Source organism: Haliotis rubra, unplaced genomic scaffold (assembly GCF_003918875.1).
Source record: "Haliotis rubra isolate DU_JTF1 unplaced genomic scaffold, ASM391887v1 Scf881, whole genome shotgun sequence".
Classification (NCBI taxonomy): domain Eukaryota; kingdom Metazoa; phylum Mollusca; class Gastropoda; order Lepetellida; family Haliotidae; genus Haliotis; species Haliotis rubra.
This window is the reverse complement of record NW_025767614.1, coordinates 226032-252474: the sequence shown is the minus strand read 5'-3', so window position 1 is coordinate 252474 and position 26443 is coordinate 226032. Positions and strand designations below refer to the sequence as shown.

Here is a 26443-nt window from a genome sequence, read left to right as displayed (position 1 = left end):
CTGAATTTCACATTCAGTAATTTGTTTCCTAACTGGGTGTTGTTTGCTTGAAATCATTTTAGTTCTTGTCATTGGATCATTTTCCTATCAAGGAGTCCTACTTTTATTACAACCATTATAGGGGAAATGAATGTCGTGGCCGGTTTTGATTGGTTGAAATTAAGAGAATGTCGGCTGCTAGTCAGCATGTGTAGGCTCACCGTGTTTGCAGTCACCAAATGGGTGTCCTAACACTTACGTGGAGATATAAACAGTTGATAAGAGCTCCTGGGATTCGGGAAAACGAGTAGAAATCGCTATAAATTCACAGCATTCCATTTCCACGGTGTGAGCAGTTTAGATACAGTCTTTCGAAGCAGGTGCATTTCGTTGTTCGTTTCTGGAAATATCCTCTCGGGTAACGTTAAGAAGACTCCGTCGGACACCAAATCTGTGCATTTTTAACAGGAATCGTAGACTCCTCTTTTCCATGTTGTTTCTTTAATCATCACTCAAAATATTCCCCAAGTCTAAAGGCACGAACTTTCCAAACATGCATGGGGATATTAGGAAGCGAGCACTCCTGGCCGGTTGCGTGTCAGTGAAGAATGTTTTGGTTGTTGTGATTGTGTTCATATTGCTGTTGGGGATGCCTGTTCTTGTCCAAGCTAAAAAGAAGAAAACGCCTGACTGTTCCACGTGTAAAGGTTTAGTCAGCAGTTTTCAGGAGGTAAGTCGTGCATGTTAGTCAAGTCAGAGATCACTTATTGGTGTGTGGTATCTGGTTTGATTAGAGACCATATTCCATATATGTTCTAACTGAAAAGGAATTTCTGATCCATTGATTAAAGTCCCTAAACATATTCAATCCTATGTGTCAATGCATTGTCTAAATGACACTGAACCAGCTTTCTCACTCACTTAGTACTTAGTTCATATGAATAAACTCGTATTCCAGCCAAGGCCTACATAGAGCACACCTTGGTATAGTGCAAAGTCGTCTAGTTATATGCTGGACTATATATAGTACTCAAGGTCTCTGTAGTAAATGATTATTTTTTCCACCAAATAGTTAAACTATTGTGAAACATTATGGTACACATGCATTACAACAGACACCTACCTACCATATTGGATTAGGTACCTACTGTTATGTTCATGTAAAGAACTAACCTTAAACCCCAATATGTTTGTGCATAATAGAATATGGCTGAAGGTGTCTGGTGTAATGCATTCATACAAACATTCTTATTGCAAATACTACTTTGGATGAAATTGGTAAAGATATTAAAACATGAGCAATTCATGAGTATCCTAACCAGTCTCCTAATTACACTCTACTTCACTAATATCTTGCACAGATTCTTGCTTTCTGCATTATATTGCACAACAAATTCCCACTGCCCACGAGACTATCGAACTATCTCATGCTACATTTTCATCTTTCAGGGATTAAAAAAGACGGCAAAATCAAATTATGGTGGTGGAAATACAAACTGGGAGGAAAAATCACTGGGAAGTTATGCCAAGAGGTATGATATGAAGCCCATTGTACCAGATGCCGGTGTCAGATAATCCTGTCATCATGATTGTTACTGAATGGTTAGTTCTGTAAAGCTGCAAAGTTTTGCATCGTGCAGTTATTTTGAGTGGTTAACAACTGCCTGAACTGCGCTCATGTTCTGGTAAAAGTAGCAGGTGGCAAATAATTCTGATTGTTAGTGAATAATTCATACTGTAAAGCAGGAAAGTTTTGTGCCATGGCATTATTTTGAGTGGCTATCAGCAGCCTGTACTGCAGCTTGAAAATTTTGTGACATCCTGTGAAGATTACCAGTGATGAAAGCCACTTTTGTTCATATTATTTTTCATAAGTAGGAAACAGTGTGCTGATTTTATAATTTAGTGCAAGTTGGTGATTTTTTAACTATAGATGAATGTGTTTTACTTGACAAGGAAGACAGGGGTAGCGTGATTATCAAACAGTATAGACAAGCTAGCATGTGTGTGTAGTAGTCAGTTATGTAAGCAGTTTGACGAGATGTGGCAAGTTTGTGAGCTTTCCTGATTAGGCTATTGAAAGTGAGTGACAATGGGTAATTAAGAAAATACAGGATCTGAGGGATGATTTATTGAATCTTGCACAGGCTAATTAAGACTGTGGGAACGTGAATAACAGAAATATTCCTAGTTTCATATTTTTTTCATGGTCTACAGAAAACTACATGCATTCTGAAACCACTGCATGTGTAAGGGTTCAAATTCTACATATTTGGTCACATGTTGTCCACAACACATTTTGTTATTGTGGTTCATGTAAAATAACTAGATTTTGGGGAAAACAACTTCCACACTCTGTGTGGACTAGTATCATTTTTTAACCCAGTCAGATGAATGAGAAGTGAGGAGAAGTTATGTAACACTTAATAGGAGTTGAAAAATTGATACAAACTGCATTAAATATTGTGTGCATTCACATTTTACTTTTTTTATGACAGTGAAGTGCGCCTTGTGGAAATTATGGAAGATCATTTATGCAAGGGAGGTGCAAAAGAGGTAAGTATCTATTTGTGTAGCCTTTCTAGAAATGTTAAAACATATGACAGTTATCGTATCCCAGGTGAGTAGATCCATGCTCATATGGTTGATCACTGGATTGTCTGGTCCAGACTCAGTTATTTACAGACCACTGCCACTTAGCTGGAATATCAGCTGAGTGCAGCATTAAGCAACAAATAAACCAATCTGAGCTTTTGGAAAGACCATTCTTATTTATGACCTATTTACTGTCTGTTATTTGTTATTATTTTGTAGATATCAAACAATGTTCCACTGAAAATATGTTTGTTGCCCGTGTATGATTGTCTTGTTTTGATCTGTATAGTGCCACTCAATGCTAGAAGAATATGAAGATCGGATTGAAGCCTTCTGGTTCAAAGAGTTTGCTAAAAAGGACAATTATGACTTCCACCAATGGCTTTGTATCGATAATATTAAAGGTAAGAGTTTGCTGGTAAAGAAATAATGTGGCTCCATGGTAACTCACTTTATATTCTTAGTTATTGCAGAAAGATACAAACTGGAAGCCTGTCAAAGGATAGTGGTGAAATGGTATACTGCGGTATTAGTAGAGTCGCCGTATTTTGCCTCGGTTTGGTATACTGTAATGCAATCCAAAAATTCGTTATTTTCGTTTTTCGTACTGTTCTTCTATCTAGTTGTAAAATGACAGTTTTGTTCATTCAAAATAACAAAGATTATGGGGTTTTTTCCATGTTATTAAACAATGTGAGGTTTGGCTCTTGTCAATTTTCTGCATTATGATCATAATTCATATACCGAACCGAAATGGACCGCACCAAGGACCTTGTACCGCAATACATACCGTACTGTGGCAAGAGCATACCGTTTCACCCCTATCAAAGGATTTTGTTTCTTTCTGTTTGTTCATTGTGATGGTCCTTCAAGTCTACAACCCAGCTGTGTGTTGAAGTAATGTTCTTGAGGCATTTTGGTTTAGAACATATCAATAATTAGATCTGTTTGCTGATCAGTATTTGTATTTTGAGGAATTACTCAATCTAGGATTATCGATGTGAGGTCTGTGGCAAGGGCCCCTGGAGTAGTGTACCCAATTTCAAACATTATTTGTTTCAGCATGCTGCCCAGAGAACACTTTCGGCCCCGAGTGTAAGCCCTGTCCAGGAGACCCGAACAGACCCTGCTCAGGAACTGGCTACTGTGATGTGAGTGATGCACACATAGATCTCACTGATTCTCTGTATGTCCAAGGACACCATCTGTGATACTCTAGATATTTTACAGTCCTTCGATGACTGGTTATTTAACTACTTGTAATTAATGTGTATGTAAACCTTTTCTCGTCACTATATGGCTGAAATATTGCCGATGTGATGTTAAATTTTAACTCACTCACTCACTGTATGTCCAAGGTGTATTGTGAAGGAGTGGACCATATTTGACCAACAAAATATCTATTGGAGATCAATATATTGTAATTAGTGTGTGAATGTGTACAATTAGACCTATGTGGATGTCGCGATTTAAGCAGAGCATTGCACAGATGTGATTACTTTGTTAGACATGTTTTGTTTATTTGTTTGACTTTTCCTAGCGACCTTTCATCTCAGAGTAATGTTTTGTTATCTTAGTGAAAGACTTTTGGGGCTAGTCTGGTAATGATAGCAAGAGGGTTGTTCCTTGTCAACAGTACAGTATTGTATCATGATACAAGGCACATGTTATAATACAGTTATTGTATTGGTTGACAATAAATTACGGAATCTTCACCTTACCCATAAGTTTAGAGTTCCTTTCCTACTTTATCCCATCCTCTCTGTCAGATTCTTAAAATGAGGGGCAATGGGGTACCCTAGTGGTTAAGGCGTTCGCTCGTCACGCTTAGGACCCGGTTCAATTCCCCACATGGGCACAATGTATAAAGCCCATTTCTGGTGTCCCCTGTCGTGATATTGCTGGAATATTGCTAAAAGCGGCGTAAAACTAAACTCACTCACTCACTAAAAATGAATTGAAATTGTCTGCGGAAAGGGGGAGAATACAAAGACAAAGCAGGAGTGATTATTTTTAGTTTCGTATTTTTAGTTTCGTATCACTGGGCTGTGCTTATAACTACTGATAAAAATGATCTATGAAGATATGAATCGTATCACACACACATTATCATGACGCATGCCATATTGAGGACTCATCATATCGTTACACCTCTAGTAAACGAGTTGTTTATTTTTGTTCTGTTGCCAGGGAGAAGGAACCAGAGGAGGATCAGGGGATTGTCGTTGTCATTCTGGTTACCTTGGTGACATGTGTAATGAGTGTGCAGACGGATATTTTGAGCAACATAAAAATGACACACACACTGTTTGTAGATGTATGTAATTGTTACCGATCTTTTTTACATTTAACTTTTTGATTTTTCCACATAGAAACATATGAGTAACATACTATCTGGCAAGGCCTGCTTCTCCTTGTTATCCCTTGTGTTATACATACTTCTTTCAGTAACAATTTGTGAACCCAGAGTTGCAGAGTTGACTCATATTGTAAAAGTCGGCCAAGATTAGGACCACATGATTAGACTTTCGACTACCCGTGAAGATCCGGGTTAGAATTGGTCTTTAGTAACCCATGCTTGTCGTAAGAGGCGACTAACAGGATCAGGTGGTCAGGCTTCGCTGGCTTGGTTGACACATGTCATCGGTTCCCATTTGCATAGATTGATGCTCATGCTGTTGATGACTGGATTGTCTGGTCCAGATTCTATTATTTACAGACCACTGCCATATAGCTGGAATATTGCTGAGTGTGGCGTAAACCGAAACTCACTCACTCACTTATGCTATCAACCACTGGTTTGTCTGTTGTAGGCTAAATTAATCACCAGCTGCTGTGGTATAAATGAACATTCACTCTTTCAACAAAAGTAAGGAAAAGTGCCCCGGTGGTATTTCCAAGCTTCAAAGTAAGTTTACACCATCTAATGCTGACTGTATCTTACATTGTCATGACAACACAATATTCTATGTTGCAGCATGTCATATATCATGCAAGGGCACCTGCTGGGAAGAAGGCCCCAAGGGCTGTGATGAGTGTAAGGTGGGCTGGCTTCACACAGAGGAACATGGCTGTAAAGGTATTACCAAATCCAAACTGCTCATCAAGACTCGATAGTTTAAAATAACTAGTGTTAGTATACATGATACCAAGACAATGGTGAGATTCGCTGTAAATGTTTTTTTATGAAATATTGCCAAATGGAATGCTTTTGAACCTTCGCATTCACTGTAAGGATTCATTCTTCTTGAATAAGCCCAATGAGCTGCTTGTGTAGAATGAGTGCTCATGGACCCATTTACCATTTGATTTGTCCATGCTTCCATGCATAATCTAGGGCTCTGTACAAGTGTACCACATTGACTATTATGTGATGCTGGTTTTGATTTCTACCACTTTTTGATTACAGATGTTGATGAGTGCAGTAGCGAGACACTACCTTGTGATGACAATCAGTATTGTATCAATACCGAGGGATCGCACTCATGTCTGTGTAAGTTTCTTTACATCTCTATGCTGGACTTGCAGAGGGAGAGAGTGCATCAGCGTTTCAAGAAATATAAATTAAGCATCTTAAGTATCAACACACATTGTAGGAATATTTTTGGTACGTTTGAAGAACAAGTTCTTATTTTCCTTTGCATGGTCTTGCTTACTGACTTTCACTTGTTTTAGCCAGAGTCCTTACAATTGATCTGTTTGTTTCAGCATGTGACATATCGTGTGAAGGCTGTACAGGGTCAGGAGACCGCAAGTGTAAGGCCTGCAGCGAGGGCTTCCTACAGGAGGGAGACATCTGCAAGGGTAGGTGCAACAGTCCACTATTAACTTGAATGTGTCCACTATGCTCCCCTGACAAGCCGAATGCGTCCTGTATGTTTCACTGATGAAATAAATATGATCCCTATGCTTCACTGGTAAAATTATTGTGCCCCCTATGCTCCATTGACAACCTGAATGTGTCTGCTATGCTCCCCTGACAACCTGAATGTGTCTGCTATGCTCCCCTGACAACCTGAATGTGTCTGCTATGCTCCATTGACAACCTGAATGTGTCTGCTATGCTCCATTGACAACCTGAATGTGCCTCCTATGCTCCCCTGACAACCTGAATGTGCCTGCTGTGCTCCATTGACAACCTGAATGTGTCCCCTATGCTCCATTGACAACCTGAATGTGTCCCCTATGCTCCATTGACAACCTGAATGTGTCTGCTATGCTCCCCTGACAACCTGAATGTGTCCCCTATGCTCCATTGACAACCTGAATGTGTCCCCCATGCTCCTATGACAACCTGCATGTGTCCCTTTATGCTCCACATGACTGCTATGCTAAAAGCCAGGTTGTATGCTTCACTGACAACCTGAATATGTCAAATATATTCACCTGACAACCTGAATGTGTCTGCTATGCTCCCCTGACAACCTGAATGTTTTGTCTATGCTCCATTGACAACCTGAATGTGTCCCCCATGCTCCTATGACAGCCTGCATGTGTCCCCCATGCTCCACAGACAACCAGAATGTGTCTGCTATGCTAAGCCAGGTTGTATGCTTCACTGACAACCTGAATATGTCAAATATATTCACCTGACAACTTGAATGTGTCCCTCATGCTCCATTGACAACCTGAATGTGTCTGCCATGCTAATCCTGGTCGTGTGTTCCCCTGACAACCTGAATGTGTCTGCTATGCTAATCCTGGTCATGTGTTCCCCTGACAACCTGAATGTGTCTGCTATGCTAATCCTGGTTGTGTGTTCCCTGACAACCTGAATGTGTCAGCTATGCTAATCCTGGTCGTGTGTTCCCCTGACAACCTGAATGTGTCTGCCATGCTAATCCTGGTCGTGTGTGTTCCCCAGACAACCTGAATGTGTCTGCTATGCTAATCCTGGTCGTGTGTTCCCCAACCTGACAACCTGAATGTGTCTGCCATGCTAATCCTGGTCGTGTGTTCCATTGACAACCTGAATGTGTCTGCCATGCTAATCCTGGTCGTGTGTTCCCCTGACAACCTGAATGTGTCTGCTATGCTAATCCTGGTCATGTGTTCCAGATGTGGATGAGTGTGCTGCGGACAGCTCCCTGTGTACAGGGATCATGGAGCGGTGTGTGAACGAGCCGGGGACCTACAGCTGTCAGTGTAAGGAGGGCTACCACCGGAACTCTGCCGACAGATGTGTCAAGAAGCCCAAGGGTGAGTGTGGCACTAACAGTGTTTACTAATATAACAATGGTTTAGTATCAGATGTTGTGCAGTATGGCCTCACATGCTCATCTGGAGAATCTACCACTGCTTAGTAATGGAGCTATGTTGCTTGTGTATCTTGATGTGACAGTTCACACTCTTCAGAAGACAAGGGCGGTGGGGTAGCCTAGTGGTTAAAGCGTTGGCTCGTCATGCCGAAGACCGGGGTTCGAATCCCCACATGGGTAAAATGTGTGAAGCCCATTTCTGGTGTCCCCTGCCGTGATGTTGCTGGAATATTGCTAAAAGCGGCGTAAAACCAAACTCAGTCAGTCAGTCAGTCGGAAGACAATGTCAGAGAAACCGAATTGGAATATAAAAACTCGGGTGAACAATGACTCCTTTATTCTTGATTTGGACTTGATCATGATAATAGTGAAATAATCAAATGAAACCTTTTTGGAAAAGAATACTACCTCTCCACCCAGCGTCTGTCTACCTGGCAATGGAATAAGCTGTATTATTACAAAGCTTTATCACTAAGACACGTATGTGTGATGGGAATACCTCAATAATCTCTTAATGACTTGGAGTTTGTCTGTAGGATGGGAAAGCCACATCAACTTCGTACGCCTAAAGGCTGCACGAGTTGTATGTTCCCCAGGGAGTTGAGATTGAAAATATGCCGTTGAGATTTACATCCAATGAGAGAGGGAAAACGAAGCCTCTTTGAGCAGCTGAGCTGGATATTTGCACTATACAAATGTGTGTGCGTGTGTGCGTGTGTTTTAAATTTTCACTTAAACAGGATAGGAGCTTGACAAAGATTTGTTTCGTGTTGTCTTGTTGAATAGGATCAAATGTAAACTGAGGATTCACATTAAAAGCAGCAACATTTGGATGAACAGTGATTCCACCTGTTCGATAAATGTAGAATCTCACCCAAGTGTCTTCTGATATCAATTATATCAACACGAGTTGATAAAGTTACAAATATCCGAGGCTTGCCGAGGATATTTTTACTTTATCAACGAGTGTTGATATATATGATATCAGAAGACACGAGGGCGAGATTCTATTTATCATCCAAAATCACTCTTCATTAATTTTCAATGAAAAATGTACATCTCTGAACATGGTACTGCCATTAGACTTGCAGTGCAGCAATGTCATAGCATTGTGACGTCATCAAGTACATGACGTCATAGCATTGTCAGGGCATTGTACAAAATCTACTGTCAAAACGATATCTCCTAGGAGATATCGTTTGATCTCACACAAGCGATATCTCCTGTGGAACACAGTTTTGGATGATAAATGATATTTTTCTACTGGTAATGTAATTCACTGGTACAGGACCATCAAAGAGAAAGAGGCATGAACACTCAGTTTTATGTCGTTAGCATTAAATGTGTCCTCAAACAGTTGGTCAAGGACACTAGGTTTGGAATCTGTGGTGAATCCCTGATTTATCATATTTTGTCCTGTGTTACAAGCAGTTCTTGTTAATGTAAACATTCTGCTGTGGTGAGGAAATTAAGATGTTGAGGGAAAACTTGATCTTAGGTTGGCCCAAATACCTGAAAAATTAGCTGATGCGGCATAATGCAACATTCACTCATCACAAGTAGAAAATCAACTAGATTAATTTGAGGATGAATAGAATGTCTATTTATGGAATCATTTAGTTGAATTGTTCCATAGTTTAATTCTTAATTATATGTACAGATAAGAATATGTTCATACTTATTAATGACAAGGAGTTGAAATTAGCACATAATATCATGGTTCTAAATACTTATTTGTTACTGTTATGAGCTCTGAATATGTATCAATGAACTCATGGCTTCATACTTACATGACATAATTGCACCTGTTCTGCATTATGGCTATGTGCAATTCTGATATATCTGAGCAAGTCACCATTAACTATATTAGTGTCCATAGAGTAGCAGTTCTCAAAAAAGGCTTTATTGGATCATTGAGAGTGTTTGCAACAGAAAGTTAATCTATTCACCTCTTTGATATACTGTATTTCATTTTATGATTCAGGAGTATGGCACTGAAGCTTTGATTTTCATTTCTAACTCCGAATAAGATGGGTGTTGTCCTAACACCTCTGTGCTTCACATTACTTTGTTAAAGGTTCATACAAGCTTAAAAAGCCTTGATTGTTTTTTTCTTAACGTTAACCTTACAAAGCTGTGAATGTTACCAAAATAGTTTGAAAAGCCTTGAGTTTGAACAAAATGGCATATGCTTGTTAATAAAAGAATTATGATAGATGACAGACTTATAGTATTTGTTTTTATGGTTGTGAAAGTAAGTATTGTTTGAATACTTGTGATGGTCATACTATTTTTTGTTTTATGACTGACATTTAGCATGCTGAAATTTGAAAACACCATTTGACAGACTGAGGCTAATAGTTCAACTGAGAAGTCTTAAAACTGACAGTTGAAAGTTTTGTAAAGCCTATAAAAGGCTTCATAGTTTAGGGTTCCAAATTCGTAAGAACCTTTTTTAATGCTTTTAATGGGTGTGTGGGTTTATTGTGGTGTTTGACTTTGTGTGAGAGGAAAGCCAAAAGAGAATTATTCTGGATAAGGTGCTGATATGCTGAATGATAATTCTAGACTTTATTTGGGATCAGCAGATCCTGGCACAACTAAGGAACACTACTGTGAAGGTTTTTGTCAGAGCAATACACACTGTGTCACTGTTGCCCAGGGACAGTGGGGTAACCTAGAGCTTAAAGCGTGATATTGCTGGAATATTGCTTAAAGCTAAACTCTACCACTCGCTCACTCACTGTTGTCCCAATTTTGATGATGTTATGATGAATCTACTATCTAGACAATAATCTTTGCCTTACCTGCATACCTATATTGTGTTGACAGAATGTTGCAACTTACATTCTGAAGTTGATAGGTGTTAGTCGTGCAGTTGAATTGACACTGTTTTAACAGACAGACTTGTTTGGATAATTTGAAATTATTTGTCTGCAGATGGTTAATTGTCCAGAATGTGTTACGGTTCATAATGCATTATTTCAGCAAACATGTCTGTGAAAAGATTTTTTATAAATGCTGCACTAATATTTATCAGCATCTTGTAGTTGATGTGGGTTTGGTAAGCAAGTTAGGTTTCTTGTCAGAACAGTCTGAATATGAGTTGACCCGTGAAGGTCCAGGTTAGAATGAACCTTCAGTAACCCTGCTTGTCGTAAGAGGCAACGAACACAATCGGGTGGTCAGGCTCGCTGGCTTGGTTGACACATGTCATCGGTTGCCAATTACGCAGATCGATGCTCCTGCTGTTGATTTAGGATTGTCTGGTCCAGACTCGATTATTTACAGACCGCCGCCATATGGCTGGAATATTGCTGCGTGTAGGATAAAACTAAACTTACTCACTCACTGTCTGAATATCAGTTTGTTTCGGAAGGACATTTTCTTGCCAAGGGTGTTATGGGGTGAGGGTTCGTTGATAAGTTCCAAGTCTTAGTGGAAGGAATTGCATGATAGTGAAATCCCTTGATGTGGATAAAACATAATTACTGCAAGTTCCTCAAGTTTGTGGGGTTTTCCAAAGGTCACTATATCTATTTTGTTCCTAGTTATTTATCTGACTTATCACAGCTCCACTGTGTGCTCAACTGACTCAACATTTTATGCATACAACTTTCAGACATCATGTAACATCCACAACAAGAGGTTGACTATTGATGTATCAATTTTCTCTACATAAAGCCTCTTAACTAACTGGCATGATGATAGTTGTTTCGTAAATGACACTAGGTTTAGTTTGAACTAATGATTGTATTAATATCACTTCTAATCAGTTCCTTCTCGATGCTTTATGGTCAATAGTTTCTAACATTACCTATTAACCTCCCATCCCGATGAGAGAAATGAAAGGCACAAGAGAGCGGTCCCTCTGTGTTGCTGAGAAAGTTACATGCTCATGCTGTCAACCACTGGCTTGTGGCAGAAACTTGATTACTTGTAGACCAGTGTGTTGTTACTGGAATATTGCTGACTGCAGGATAACAATAGAGCTCACTTCATCAAACCTACTCAGTTGAATGAACATGTTTATAGAGAAGGTGCACAGAATGTTTATTACCTCAGTGTAGATTATCACATAGTCACCTGCTGGAGGGCCGGTGGGGTAGCCTAGTGGTTAAAGCGTTGGCTCGTCACACCCGAGGACCGGGTTCAATTCCCCACATGGGCACAATGTGTGAAACCCTTTTGTGGTGTCCCCCGACGTGATATTGCTGGAATATTGCTAAAAGTGGCGTAAAACTAAACTCAGTCAGTCAGTCACCTGCTGGATTTAGACAAAACGTTTACATACATGCTTACATTAGGGCAACGCTGTGATATTGCTGGAATATTGCTAAAATCAGTTTAAAGAATTTACCTTGACAGGGTCTAATGTATTTGTTACAGTGTCTATATTCTGGTGGATGAAACTTATCCCCTTCAATAACAATTCTTCTTTAAGAAATCCTTGCTGTTCTAACAGTCAGTTCCCTGCATCTCCTGAGGGTTTACCTTCTCCTGTCCATCACATCACAGGGATGGAGTGTCATTTCAAACAGTTCTATGGAGATTTTGTGACGACTACTTCAAGTTTCTGGACATGGGCCTTAAAACTGCTGTTATCCTCTAAAAACCGCTGCCTCAGCTCATTCTCGTAAAAACTTCTTTACCTCCTTGAAACCTAACCCTGTCCTTGGACCAGCTTGATGATGTTTCTTTCTAATCCTACTACCAAGTGTGGCATTACAGTTCCGTTGCTCCCATCCCAGGCTTTCTTGTCGTGTACAGAGTGGTTGTATTATTTCATGTTTCCGATATAAGTGGTATTTAATGTCGTCCCCTCTCTTTCAGACATCCCCAAATCGAATCATCCTTCACACCAAAGCATGGATAAGAAGAAAGCCAAGAAGCAAAAGACGTATAAAAATAAAAATGCCCCCAACCTCCTGACATTCATAGCTATATTGGCTGGATTCGGCATTTGTTTGAAATTTTCCCGAGGCAATATGATCATCATAGTGCCATTGACTGGCCTCATATCCTACTTTGTGTACTGGTATGCATCCTTTTACTGATGACAACATCGGGAGTCCTCGGCCAGGATGGTCCTTAGACTCACTTCCCATTGTTGATACTATTTTCCTAAAGCATTTCCTTGATGACGTATTTGTAAATTTCTACATTTTCATTTTGGCATAAGTATACTTTTATCTCTGTTTACAATAATGAAAATGTTTGATGTGTAAAATATTGAACAGCACAGCAATAAATGTGTTATGAATGCTGGTAACTGATCCAATTGGCATACCATTGTTTATATATACCTTGTTGACAGAGGATGTGCAGCTGATGTGCAAGGTCTAAGTGTATATGATTGTACCATAACTTATGTCGTAGATGTAGAGTGCATTTTATTTATTTTTATGGATGAATTTTGATATTTCCACGGCTTGTCTCATGGTGTTTTTTCGTCATTGTGTCACAGGCCTACTGATGGCTGGATTTCATTTCTCTCTGCTTTGTAGGATGAGTATTCTCAGTTCTAGTTTCCTCTTTTGTTGCTGCATGGCTTTTACTAGCTCTTGTTGAAATATTTTCAGCATGTCATAGACGTAGTTACCTCTATATTGTCATGTTTCCATGGTGACAACATGATTATTTGTTTTGGAATCGTCTAAAACATCCAAATGACCTTTTCAGTTCATGGTATTGATTTAGCTACAGACAAATGTCAAAAACCTATTTTCCTGACTTTTTAAAGGACATGCTTTCATATCACTGGATATATCTTTAGGACATCTTGTATGATAATCAGTGAATGGTAACAAGTCTGCATGATATAGATATCCAGAAGCTTGAAAGGTAAACAGACAACAGATTCCTACCACCCTCTGTATAGCTGGGGTGGTGGGGTAGCCTAGTGGTTGAAGCGTTTGCTCGTCATGCCGAAGATCCAGGTTCAATTCCCCACATGGGTACAATATGTGAAGCCCATTTCTGGTGTACCCCCACCGTGATATTGCTGGAATATTGCTAAAAGCGGCGTTAAACTAAACTCACTCACTCACTGTATAGTTAGTTGATGTGTACCTATCCTGCCTGCATTGGTTAGGATTGATCCTCCAACAACCTATGCTGGTGATTGAATGCATCAGCTGATCAGTTTTTGCAACATGTATAATTGTAATAGTATCAGAACATGTAGCTGGTTGCTCGTGATATCAATCACTGGATTGTCTGGTCCCGACTTCGTCTTTTACATGCTGCCATAATCACATAGCTGGAATACTGCTGAATATGGCTCAAGAACAGACAGTACCGAGAAAGAAAAGTACCAGATCAACTTATACTTAAAGTCCATTTGAAAGGAAATGATTTCAACCTACTGCACATTTATATTCCTCAAGATATTCTTATAATAATTTAAAGTATTGCAAAGATCAGTTGCTAGGATTATCAATATCAGTCATACTGGTTGATTGACTTGACTTCCCTTGTAAAACAGTGTAGACATTGTCAATTATATTTGGTCATTTACCTGTTTACATTTGGTTTGTGAGAATCGTAAATCAGTTGGAATGATGCACATTTTTGTCTGATCCCGCGCTGTGGGCAAGTTGACCTCAGGAGACAAGTGCCACGAATTTCTCCTGCTAAACATGGTCAGTGATATTTTATGTAAATTTTCCAAATTGATCTCTGCTGAGCCTTGATTTGAAAAACGTCTCGCGAAAATCGAGGAATTTTGTTTGCTGTTGAGTAGAAATGCATGTGTATTCTGTAGCCCTTGTTTGTTTTGCTGACTTAGCTTTTAGTTGTCATGGTTACTGTTAGTCCAGTGGTTTTGTACATATGAAGTCTCAGATTCCCATCATCTGTATATGCAATTTCATTGGAACTCATCAATCATTTCTACACAACCATCAGCATTGTGTATTTATACAGTTTTAACCGGTGTTACGACAATCGGTGCATATGCATGTCAGCTTGAAGGCACCCTTGCTAGAAGTGACTTGAAGTGTATGCTTCAAAAGTATTGATTTGACAGTAGGGATGTAGTGAATGTTTGGTCATCGTGAAAAACTTTTTCCACGATATTAGTAAGATTGTTGTTAAATGTGATTTCAAACCCAGATTTTCTGGACTAATTTAGGCATGATATGGATGTGGTTAATTGGTTAATTTTGTTGTAATATATACAGAAGAAACAATATGTGCGGCAACTCAACATTATTCTTTTCTTCGGGAAATGCTCCCGTTAGACATTATATATTTTACTTAAATGGTGACGGGTTGTTGCGGAAGTAGGTGATGTCATCCATTATTTGATGATGTCACTGCTTCCCATCAGCTGGAGGGGCGGTGGGGTAGCCTAATGGTTAAAGCGTTGGCTCGTCACGCCGAAGATCAGGGTTCGAATCCCCACATGGGCACAATGTGTGAAGCCCATTTCTGGTGTCCCCCGCCGTGATGTTGCTGGAATATTGCTAAAAGCGGCGTAAAACCAAACTCAGTCAGTCCCATCAGCTGGTATGTAAATGTTGATGAACAATTATTGTCAGATACTCAGTCACATCTACGTCTTTTGTCCATTTTTGAAACAGGTGTTATTTTTTTTTATGATGTGGTTTTATGTATTATTGGATGTTGGATAGAATCACAGCTGACTGAGTCATATGTGTTTGTGATTAACACTTGTTTGATGTGTGTTTACTGATTATGATTTAACTTGTGCTCAATTGTATGAAGTGATTCACCTTTCTGTGTTATACATGGTTAAATTATCATCTTATTGCGAGTTAACCTCCAAATTTGGCCATGATTTGTAAAAATGTCCTGAAAATGTAAAGGAAATCATGAAAATGATCTATTGCCATTTGTATGTATTGTATTTATATTGTTGTCGAAATATGTACAAGTAATATTATAATAAGGATTTCAAGCACAGCCGCCATCTTGGGTATTTTTAAATAAAAATGAAAAAAGTTCCAGTTGTCTGTAGAACATTTTCGTTGAGACTCCTGGAATAAGAAAAGATTTTAAATCCCAGCAGGACTATTCTAGAAAATTATATATGTTGTATTCTTTCTTTATTTATTTTTTTTAGATAGTTTCTTTAGACAGTATTCATATGGCATATGGCATTTATACAGCTATATTGGAAATATACATTTTTCATCGACTTAGGATCCAGTCAATAGATCCAAATATAAAATCCAAGTGTTAAACGTTAATATTTCAGTAGATAGATTAACAAGCTTTTTATTTTGTCTTTCTTGGTTTATCTAAGTACTGAATATAAAGTTTAACCCAACTCAGTATTAATAGTGCATAGACCAGCAACCTGATGACTAATTCTCACTGATTGGCCGTTTCCATGTAGTCCACTGGGTTGTCTGCTCCAGACATGCTGTTCTTGTAAATCACCATGGCAAGGGAGATAGCTCGTCAACACAGAGCCAAAGTGATATTATTGCCCCATCGGGATTATGGGTTACAATGGGTCTCCAGTAACCTATACTAGTCATCAGAAGTATCTCAATGGATCAGGTAGTCAGACTGTGTGACTTCATTGATGGCATCTCAGTTTACCCACTGTTGCTTGTAATATCAATCACAAGATTGTCTGGTCCAGACTAATTTTTTTACACTCTACCATCATATAACGGTAACTGTAATTTGGCTTTCCAATGCACTTTGGCTCATAGATATGCGATTTGAGCGAAAATTGAAGTAATCTTTTGTTGGAGAATAAGCTTTTACAACCTTGTGTAATGCAACATTCACCCTTCCACTTAGATGTGATATAATGTTTATTAGGCTTAAACTCCTGGTATTAATACTGTTGATAAATGTTTGTGTTTATTGGCACCATGTTAAGATTTTTAACACTAACCGTCCATGTATGGCTTGGTTCATTGGTTCATCATGCTTGTAATTGGAGACAGGTCACAAAGTAAAGGCCATATTATCGTCGGAAAGCAGTGATGGAAATTTGAATTCAAGCCCTGTCTCTGTTGACTTTAAAAACTACTGCAAAAGGTCCATCCAATTCACAAAAGATTGCAATTTTTCTTGGTGGAGACACAAAATTGTGTCACACAAATCACACAAATAGCAATTCCTGGCTTTAATAATAATAATAATAATGTCTATTTATATTGCACTGGGTTCCATCCACAAAGGTGCATGCTCAAGGCGCTACAATAGTCACAGATGAGAAGTTCACGGGAGGAGATAGTTCGTGGGGATATACTTTCTAAAGAGAAAGGTTTTTAGGTTGGTTTTGAATGTCTCAAGGGTGGGGGATTCTTTAATGTTCTGAGGTAGTGGGTTCCATAACTGAGGTGCTGCTACTTGAAACGATCTGTTGCCGTAGGATTTTAGTCTTGAGTTTGGTATACTTAGTATTGGCCAATAAAGGATGTAAAATTGAGTTTTCCGCATTAATGAAATCGCCTGCAGGCATAGTGGCCATCTACATTCAGCAAGCCCTGTATACTAGCCACCAATACTGCACTGCAATAGGGGCATTGCTTACCAGGCCATCTTTAGAGTTATATTTCTTAGTACTGTGTGCCATATGTCATCTTTTGTTTAAATCACAGATTTACCGTGTCTTATTTTGTCAGCTCCAAACCAGTGTTAAACCAGGATCACTCACTTATCCATCAGATCTCACTATAAATAACTTCATGTCAACTGTGCAATATCACACCATTAAGTTCACCTGTGTCTGTGTACGTGTTATTTTCTGGTGTAGCTGTGTTAGAAATTATCTTTAAGTGATAAAAGGTGTGGGCATGAAGATTAACGTGTCATATCTTATGACTTTGAAGTTGCTGAATAGAATAGGTTCTTTATTCCATGAGTTAAATTGTAAAACCCCATCTTTTAAATTTCATCAGCTTGTGAGTGTTTCAGAATTTGTAAATTTTACATCTCTTCAGCATATATTTGAAAAATCTAAGAATCTGAGTCACTTTCCAATCCAGTAAATAGTATTTTTAATTGGTCAGTTCTGCTTATTAATATTTTCACTTTTATTTTAGATGTTTGAATGTAGTTTTGTGATTTGTCATCTTTTTCATGTGAACATTGCACATTTTTATTCCCCGAATATACTTAACACCATTTAACATTGATCGAACAGAAATATTTGCATACCTTTGTGTGTGCTCACATTTACAAAAGCAGCATCTAAAATATTGATGATACCTTGAAAGGTCAACTTGCTGGAATAAATAAATAGTACAGTCGAGCACCGTTGTGTTGAACTCTGATAACTCGATATCTCAGTTGCCCCGGCAAAATCCTTCATAATTTATCATTATTCAAGCTCTTTTAACTCGATACGGTTGTCTCGATATTTCGGATATCTCGATATAATTTCATGCAAGCAAAATTACCCTTTTAACTTGATATTTGCAAAGAAACTCGATATTCACCTACCTTTCATGGACAAGTATCCCTCTGAACTGAGGTTGTTTCCTCACGGTTACACGGTGCGGCATGACTCAAAGGGATGCGGTAGCGTAAACTAATTAGGGCTAATTGAGTTGAAGGTGTCACTTATTGTTATGTAATTAGGATTAATTAAGAAGGAATTAATTAGGAAGTACTCACTGTTAAGACTAAACACGACTGATAACGGATTATAGTTTCGAATCAAAACATACTGGGAAGCGTTTTGTTTTCTTTCATAGTGATTTGTGACGATATGCCCTGGTCGGATTTCTTGAAGTTCGGATAACTCGATATTTTTTCCTGGTCCCATGAATATCGAGACAACAGTGCTCCACTGTATTAACATTTTGCGGTTAGTATATTTCAAGTGAGTTTCATGATTGTACAGGTCTATATTCTACACAGGCTTCACGGAATAACACACAAACACTATTTTGTTTAATAATTGTAGGAAGCAAAATTGGAAGAAAAATAATAAGAATTGTATCAGGGTTAAGTTTAGGTCCAACACAGCTACATCGAAGTAACAAGTGGAATGATATTGCAGATAATAAATCTTATGTTTGTTACTTGATAGAGTTTTAAAACAAATTTAAGGTAGCATTAAGAATATTTTAAATAGGAATAGTTCATCTTCTTCAACAAAATTGATCACAGGCCAATTCTAAATGCATAATATCTGGTGTTAATGACTTTTGTACATTGTGAAGATACTCACATTTACATGGATCATATGGTACTAGGGTGTTTCATGTACAGATGCTAAGTCTGCACAGAAGCAACCATCTCCTCAGCTTGATTGTTGCCTATAGACTGGGGGTGTTTTAGAGACATTTTAAGTTATACATGGAAGATAATAAACGTTTGTTGAAACTTCTTTATCCTGTTGAATTTGTTTTGAGTATATGCTGTCCGTCATGTGATTGTCTCGTCCCGAATAGCTGTAATATTGCTGATGTGGCATGAGCCATAATTATTCATTCAGTCACACAATAGCTTCTATAGCTTATCTGCCATGCATGCTGCTCTCCGTTAATACCTCGCCTGTCAAGCTGAAGACCCGGGTTCGATTCCCCACATTGGTACAATGTGAAGCCCATTTCTGGTGCCCCCCCAGAGATATTGTTGGAATACTGCTAAAAGCTGCATAAAGTCAAACCAGTCTAAGTAATTTTAGGCTCAGCATTATTCGTCACACTGCTGCTATACTGAGTCTAACAAACCCTAGAAGAAGATCGGATCAGCTAACCTTTTGAATTGACGCACATACCATTTGAACTTTTACCACGAAAATGTTTGTACTCAAATGATTCCGAATGCTATTTTCCACACGATCGCTTCCGAGTGATACACCCTGAAAGTATATACTGCAGGTCAAATATATGTGTTTTATGAGGATTTTTGTTTGTTGAGAGATCAGTGTCAGCAACCAGGCAAGAGAAAATCCAAAAACATTTTGTAAGTCCCACTGAGCCTAAGTTTACGTAGACTGAAAGTCAAACTCACTCACTCACTCACTCTGTTATATACCTCCATATTCTGCGTCCCTCCCCAGGACTTTTGCCCAAACAAAGCTCAATGTTTTAGTGTTGACTCCTGGTCTGCCTGATCCAGACTTCCTGATTTACAGGCACTCATGAAGATTCGGGTTAGAATTGGTCTTCAGCAACCCAGTCATAAGATGCTTCTAAGGGGACCGAGTGGTCAGGCTCGCTGACGTGCTCATTTATCCCAACTGCGTAGATCGATGCTCCTGCTGTTGATAACTGCATTTTCCAGTCCTCACCGCCACCATTTAGTTGGAATATTGCTGAGTGCTGCCTTAAACAACAAACAAACAAAATATTTACGGGATATAGGCCAGACTTCTTTATCTAAATTCAGAAGTTGATTATTCTTTAACTTTAAAGCATTTTAATACTTGACAAAAAGCTTAACATACATCAAGTTCAGTTTAGTCTCTGAATATAGATAATTTGGATAGTAACAAAAAAACCCATTTAAATTGAAAAGGACGCCCAGTGAGATCAGAACCTGAACCTAAAGAAATCGACACTTGCTTCCTTTAAGGCTTTAGCATTGCAGGGAGGGCTAGGCTGTAGGGAAAGTAATGTGGTTCAGTGGACTGTGAGACAGACTATCCAAATTACATTCTAGTTATCTGCCACCATCGAAACCTTCCAGTCTGAATGATTCCCTGAATATCCAATCAGCCTTTGAATATTTTATTGGTAGCAGGTGTTGTAGACTTAAACGTTTAGTCCCAGAAATGTTATCTTATTCGAAAAAATATGTGTCTACAAAATACATTTTGAAAATAATCCAAATGGAGCCGAGAATTCCACGAGTTGAGACAATCATTCTCGACTTGCGTTAGCCTCCCTTTTTGATTCAATCATTGGAAACAGACTCTTCTTGATAGCCTGCCTTGGTTGTCAAGATATTCAAGGAAAGCTTATCTACAAGTGCATCTACCAATTACCAGCGCAGTAAGGCTGATTGAAAGAGCTAAATTATGAATCCAGACATTATGGCCTGGTAACCATAAACAAACATACACCAATGTGACCATAATGCTGTTCAGTGATGGAGTGTTGAGTAAATTTGCACAGCAAGAGTGCCACTAATGTATATATGAAATAGGCATTTCGATCTGTTCAGTTTCCTTCATTTTTCGTAAAATAAACTATTTCTTTCGCCAGTTATGCCAAATATGAATCACAAATGTTTGCAGTTTCTCTTAATTTACCAACATGATAATTCCTGTCAAGTCAAAGATGGTATGAGTTTAAATGGTCTTCAGCTAATTTTCTGCTTCTTGTAGACTTTTACTCGCAGCGTTTCACATAATTGCTTTGTATTACTGGTGTGTAAATACTGGATCATGGCAAATTGTGTGCCATTATCACATCATTAAACATTCAGTGCAGCTGATGTAGTTAAATGTCAACAAACCAGGCACCACTGTCGCAATCACAGAGCTCCAGATAATTTTTCAACATCAGGAGTACGTACTCATTTTTTCAATATAAGAGTACTGGAAAACAATAAGAATTTAATGGTGTATCATTAAACTTGTGCTTCGTTTCATATATGCATGACAGCATTGCTACTCTGGTGTAAATGGTCAATAAACAATTAAACAATACTTTTTCAGATAAATATGTCTGTAAATGATTCTAAGACCGTACACAATTGCTGTGATGCATATCTGCTACGTTTTCTAAAATATTTCCTACCGTATCATGTATATTTTTTATCCGTACATACGCCGATACGGCCCTTATCTGTAGCCCTGCAATCATGTTCTTGTGACAGTATTTGCAATGAATTAATGGCATGCTGGCTATTTTTATTGCAATGTTTTGGGGATAAAAAATATCCCCAAATATCAATTCTTGAATTAGTGGTAAACTGCAAACAAAGAAAACTGTTTGAAAAAATCCCTCCCTTCATGAACACATCACCCCCCACCTACCCAGTTTTCTCGAAGAGAACCAAGAGGGGAGATAACTCATTGTTTTTCTTGTCATCTAGATTTTGTTTTGGCTGTTGTCAGTTTTGGCTAATTGCCAAATACTGATACTCCTCATTATGATTCAATAACCATGCTTCAAAATTAACATAGAGGTGTTTAGTAAGATAAATATGATGGGCCCATGGGTTGATGTACACCAGTGAACAGCTTATAGTGTTACATACAGGCTAGGGTGATGTGTCAGTTTGTCAAGAGTTTACAGTCCTTTCAATCAATTAGCCGGTACCATACGTTGAGACAAACATGTCATGAAATGTTTCACTTTTAATAAAAAATTATCACAGTAGTGAATAATTAGTTACATTTGCATATTTATCCTTTGTTGAACCGTAAGCTACTATAGACATCCAGCACTTCAGGCCAGGCAAGTAACAGGTGATTGGACGTGAAGAGATTTCATCAACAGTATTTATACAAAAATCTGTACATAGTATTTAGTCTCTCATTAGACCTGATTGTTGTCTTTTCAAAGTAAGTATTTACCACAAAGGAGATGAATCTGGTCACATGACATGCATAATTAGTGTGTGGCAATTTGTGTTGGGAATAGGTTAAAATCTCATATTTGATGATTGGTTCATTACTACCGATCAATCATCGAAAATAATTGGTTAGCGTCATTTATGAAATTTGTTAATGCACATAAAAATATGGAAAAAAACGTAGTTCTTTGGGGTTTTGGGGCAAAATTTCATATCTTTAAAGGATGACTAGTATGTTAGGAACATAAATTTCTTGGAATCTTTAAGATAACTTCAATCATGACTTGAAACGAGCTTGTAGTGCTTCAAAAATATAACAGATAAAACCAACCATGTGAAAAATGTTGTTAATGAAAACAAGTGTTCCAGAATTTTTGTGTTTGATTATGAGAAGTTATGATCGATTGCTTAGTCGTTTAGTCACTACGACAATTAATCGGACCACCACCAGTGGCAATGGTGTGATGTTATGTCGTAGCTAGGTCAGAGTTTGATCACATCGGGACCCAGAAATGTGCAAATTGCAGGGGAATGTTAAAGAAATGTTTTGTCAGGCTGTCAGATAGATTGCTCCTCATCTACGACTGGCATCTAAATCACTCCTTGCTTTCCTCCCATCACAAGTTGCCACTAGACATAGCTGATGTACTGTTCAAGAATACTCTTGTGGAAACCCTGATGAATAAAGAAATTAAATATGAAACAGTGTAAGAATTGTTGTTTGCAATTTCATAAATTTGATCTCTTGAATCTGAATGTATGAATGTCAGTGACAAATGCCTGTTACCATAATCTTGCCGTTAAGTGCTTACATGTAGGTGTGTATGTTATGTGGGAAACACACACCTTTGGAACAAGAACAAAATGAGCACTATTCTTATTTTACTTTTTTACCTTTGTCAATTTTATAGAGTTGGTTGATTCACATTCTACCTACCAGGTATTCAGTGTTATTTGATTTTCAAAATTTGGTTTTTCAGAAGGGGGTGAGGATGAGGAAGAAGAGGGTGTGGATGAGGAAGAAGATGAAGAGACTGAGGAAGAGCCTGCTGAGGAGGAAGAGCCTGCTGAGGAGATTGAGGAGGAAGAGACTCCTGACCCCAGAGATGAATTGTGATGTCAATCATGTTAGGTTTAAGTATGACATTAAATATATGTATATGCATTTTCTGGAGAAAAATCATGGGACCACCTCATACAACTTCACACTGTAAAATTGGGGAGATTGATTGCTGACAATAAAAAATGAGAAAACTTTTTGAGGATTGTTGTGATTGAGAAGACAACTGGCATTGATTGCTTGGCCCATTTACTCTGACACAGAGGCAAGAATATTCCCCCCAAAAGATGTTCAGTGTTATCTCTGGGGATCAGTTTTTGTTTTCTATAAAAGTAGAGCTGTTTATTCACTGCTCTATTACACTGCATTAACAGCAATAACGTAAAACCAAAAATTCTCATCATTGATAATGCAGTTTGATTTTTACAAGCCACAACTTTTACTACAGATTTTCATCATTCCAATTTGGGAGTTTTTACCAATATTTCTTGCAAACTGGGGTTATGTATCAGCCTTTAAGAAGTTGAAGGTAAACCTGAATTTTCAGATTAAAATGCAGGACATAACACCCTCAAAACTTTAACCAGACTGAGTTAACAGCAGATATCATTAATCCTCTTACTGCTCATTCAGCTATTTCGACTCAGTGCATCATTAACATTGCCTGCAGTGTCTATCCCAACTGTGACAATGGACATGATTAAAGGTACACCTGATAATGGAGAATATATCATCTGGCAGAAAAACAAGATGTTTACTGTTCAGGATACTCTGCCAGCCATTTAAGTATGTTGACTTTTTTATAAGGTTTGGCTGAGGGTACCACTTGTTAATTAGTCTGAGAAATATTTGCTGATTTGTTTCTGAGGGCCCAAAGACTCAGAATATCAACATGGCCTGAAGCTGAAAAAAATTACTTGCCTAAATATACGTAGAGAAACAAATTTTCCAGTTTTCATCACCACAGCGCTATTCAAAGCTGGTGATGAAAATTAGAAAATAATATAGGGACACTTGAATTTTCCTGTGTTCCTTTATTTGTTTCTCTTCGTACACTATACACTTGCTCTGAATAGTTTCCTGATTTTTCATGTTTCCATGTGTACGAGAAATGAACTGAAAGCAAATATAACCAAAACTTGTCTACTGAAGCGACATCAATGGCACATCTAACAAGAAGACAAAGTCATCAATATCCCCCTCAATTGCAAAATACTCTTCATGATTATGTCTACGAGTTATGATTATGTCAAATATTTAGGTGTGTATATAGAAAAGTGGAAGGAGAGTATTGAAAGGTTTTTAAAGTTCTGCTCCGGAAAAGAGCACTACCACCTATTTCAGGCTAAGTCAAACTTGTTGCCACGGAAAAGCCAAAAATAGTTTATTCGGAATTCCAAAACTACCAAAAGGCACCAGTACACCACCAGATCTATCTATGTGCCAAGTTTGGTTAAGAAATAGTGAACGGTTTTAGAGTTCAGCTCCGGAAAAGAGCACTACCACTAATTTCAGTCTAAGTCGAACTTGTTGCCATGGAAATGCCAAAAATATTTTATTCAGAATTCCAAAACTACCAAAAGGCACCAGTACACCACCAGACCAATCTATGTACCAAGTTTGGTAAAGAAATAATGAACGGTTTTAAGAGTTCAGCTCCGGAAAAGTGTACTACCACCAATTTCAGGCTAAGTCAAAACTTGTTGCCATGGAAACGCCAAAAATGTTTTATTCAGAATTCCAAAACTACCAAAAGGCACCAGTACACCACCAGATCTATCTATGTGCCAAGTTTGGTTAAGAAATATTGAACGGTTTTAGAGTTCTGCTCCGGAAAAGATAAATGTGCACGGACGGACAGACGCACGGACGGAGTCCATTTTAATACCCCCAGCAAAACGCGTTGCGGGGGATAAAAACAGGCAAACATTGTCTAAGTCATTTGTACAGTAGGTGTGTCTGTTCTGTGGTGTTGGTTCCATTGTACACAACACCCTTAACTGTCATAAGTCTATGTTATACGGGTTATGATCACCTTAGTGCTAACATTGCTTTTGTACAACTGCACCATGGAGTATAGACATTCCCTAATCTTGACACTTCTATTTGATGGCATGGTTTTGGTGTGTGAGTAACGTACCGGGTAATACCTGTAACTTGTATCTAAATAGGCACATAACTAGTTTATCTAAATTTGTAGAAGGTGCACCAAAGAAAATCTTGAAATAGTGAATTATTCCCTTGAGGTTATAGTTAATGTCAGAGTCACAGTGAAAATCTCTGATCAGTGAAAAACCCCTTCTTGATGTTCACTTCAGTGAGATCCGTCTAAAGATGCTTCTTGCAATATTTCAGCTAAATTCACCATGGACCAAAGTACCAGCAATGCAAATTGACATCTTTACACAATAAGTATTTAGTCCACTGGACATGTATTCATATCTGTATGAAAGTGAATTGGTTTTACTCATTTGTACAGTATTTTGGAACTGTATTGGCATTTCAGATTTATGTATGAAGTGTCTAGCGGGGTCTGGATATTTACCTAGTCAGTGAAACTAGAACAAGTGAAGACCTGACAAGCCAAGAATCACCAGTTTCTGGTTAACCAAGGGAGACAACTGCATATTACACTGCAGGGATTCCAATCTATTAAATCCCAGTGAGAGTTGGCCACCCTTCCACAGGTCACCAGCAGGTTATAATCCAAGTGTGAAATGACAAAAACCATAATTCCTTCAGCTAGTATGTTGAAGATCATAAGAAGACCTGAAAACAAAATACATAGAACATCAAACACATAGAAACCGTATACAAACAAGAAGACATGGTCATCAATATCCCCCGCCCCACGGTTCCTGTTTTTCAACTCCACCATGATTTTCATGCTCTGAAAACACATACCACATTTGGTTTCCCTCCTATAATGGTTACTGAGAAATAGTGGTGGTCCGAATAATTGAAATAATTGAAGATTAGACGCAGTGACTAAACGACCAAGCAATCGACTTGTTTTCTAATAATCAAACGCAACCAATCTTGGAACACTTGTTTGCATCAACAAGATTTTTCACAAGGTTGG

General features: G+C 38.3%; 1 protein-coding gene across 2 annotated transcripts; it reads left to right on the top strand.

Moving 5' to 3' along the window:
- The first annotated feature begins 147 nt into the window (after nt 1-147).
- On the top strand, nt 148-23558 carry LOC124263433 (protein disulfide isomerase Creld2-like). Of its 2 annotated transcripts, none has more exons than XM_046698066.1 (11): nt 148-709; nt 1429-1511; nt 2478-2535; nt 2864-2978; nt 3637-3725; nt 4765-4891; nt 5552-5653; nt 5984-6067; nt 6283-6378; nt 7633-7773; nt 12666-15803. In XM_046698066.1, the coding sequence occupies exons 1-11, from the start codon at nt 533-535 to the stop codon at nt 12887-12889; spliced, it is 1296 nt and encodes a 431-aa protein (XP_046554022.1). In that variant the 5' UTR covers nt 148-532; the 3' UTR covers nt 12890-15803. The 2 variants fall into 2 exon arrangements, with proteins under 2 accessions (XP_046554022.1, XP_046554023.1); XM_046698067.1 differs by lacking the exon at nt 12666-15803 and adding an exon at nt 23282-23558 and having other exon boundaries at nt 149-709.
- Nucleotides 23559-26443: the final 2885 nt, after the last annotated feature.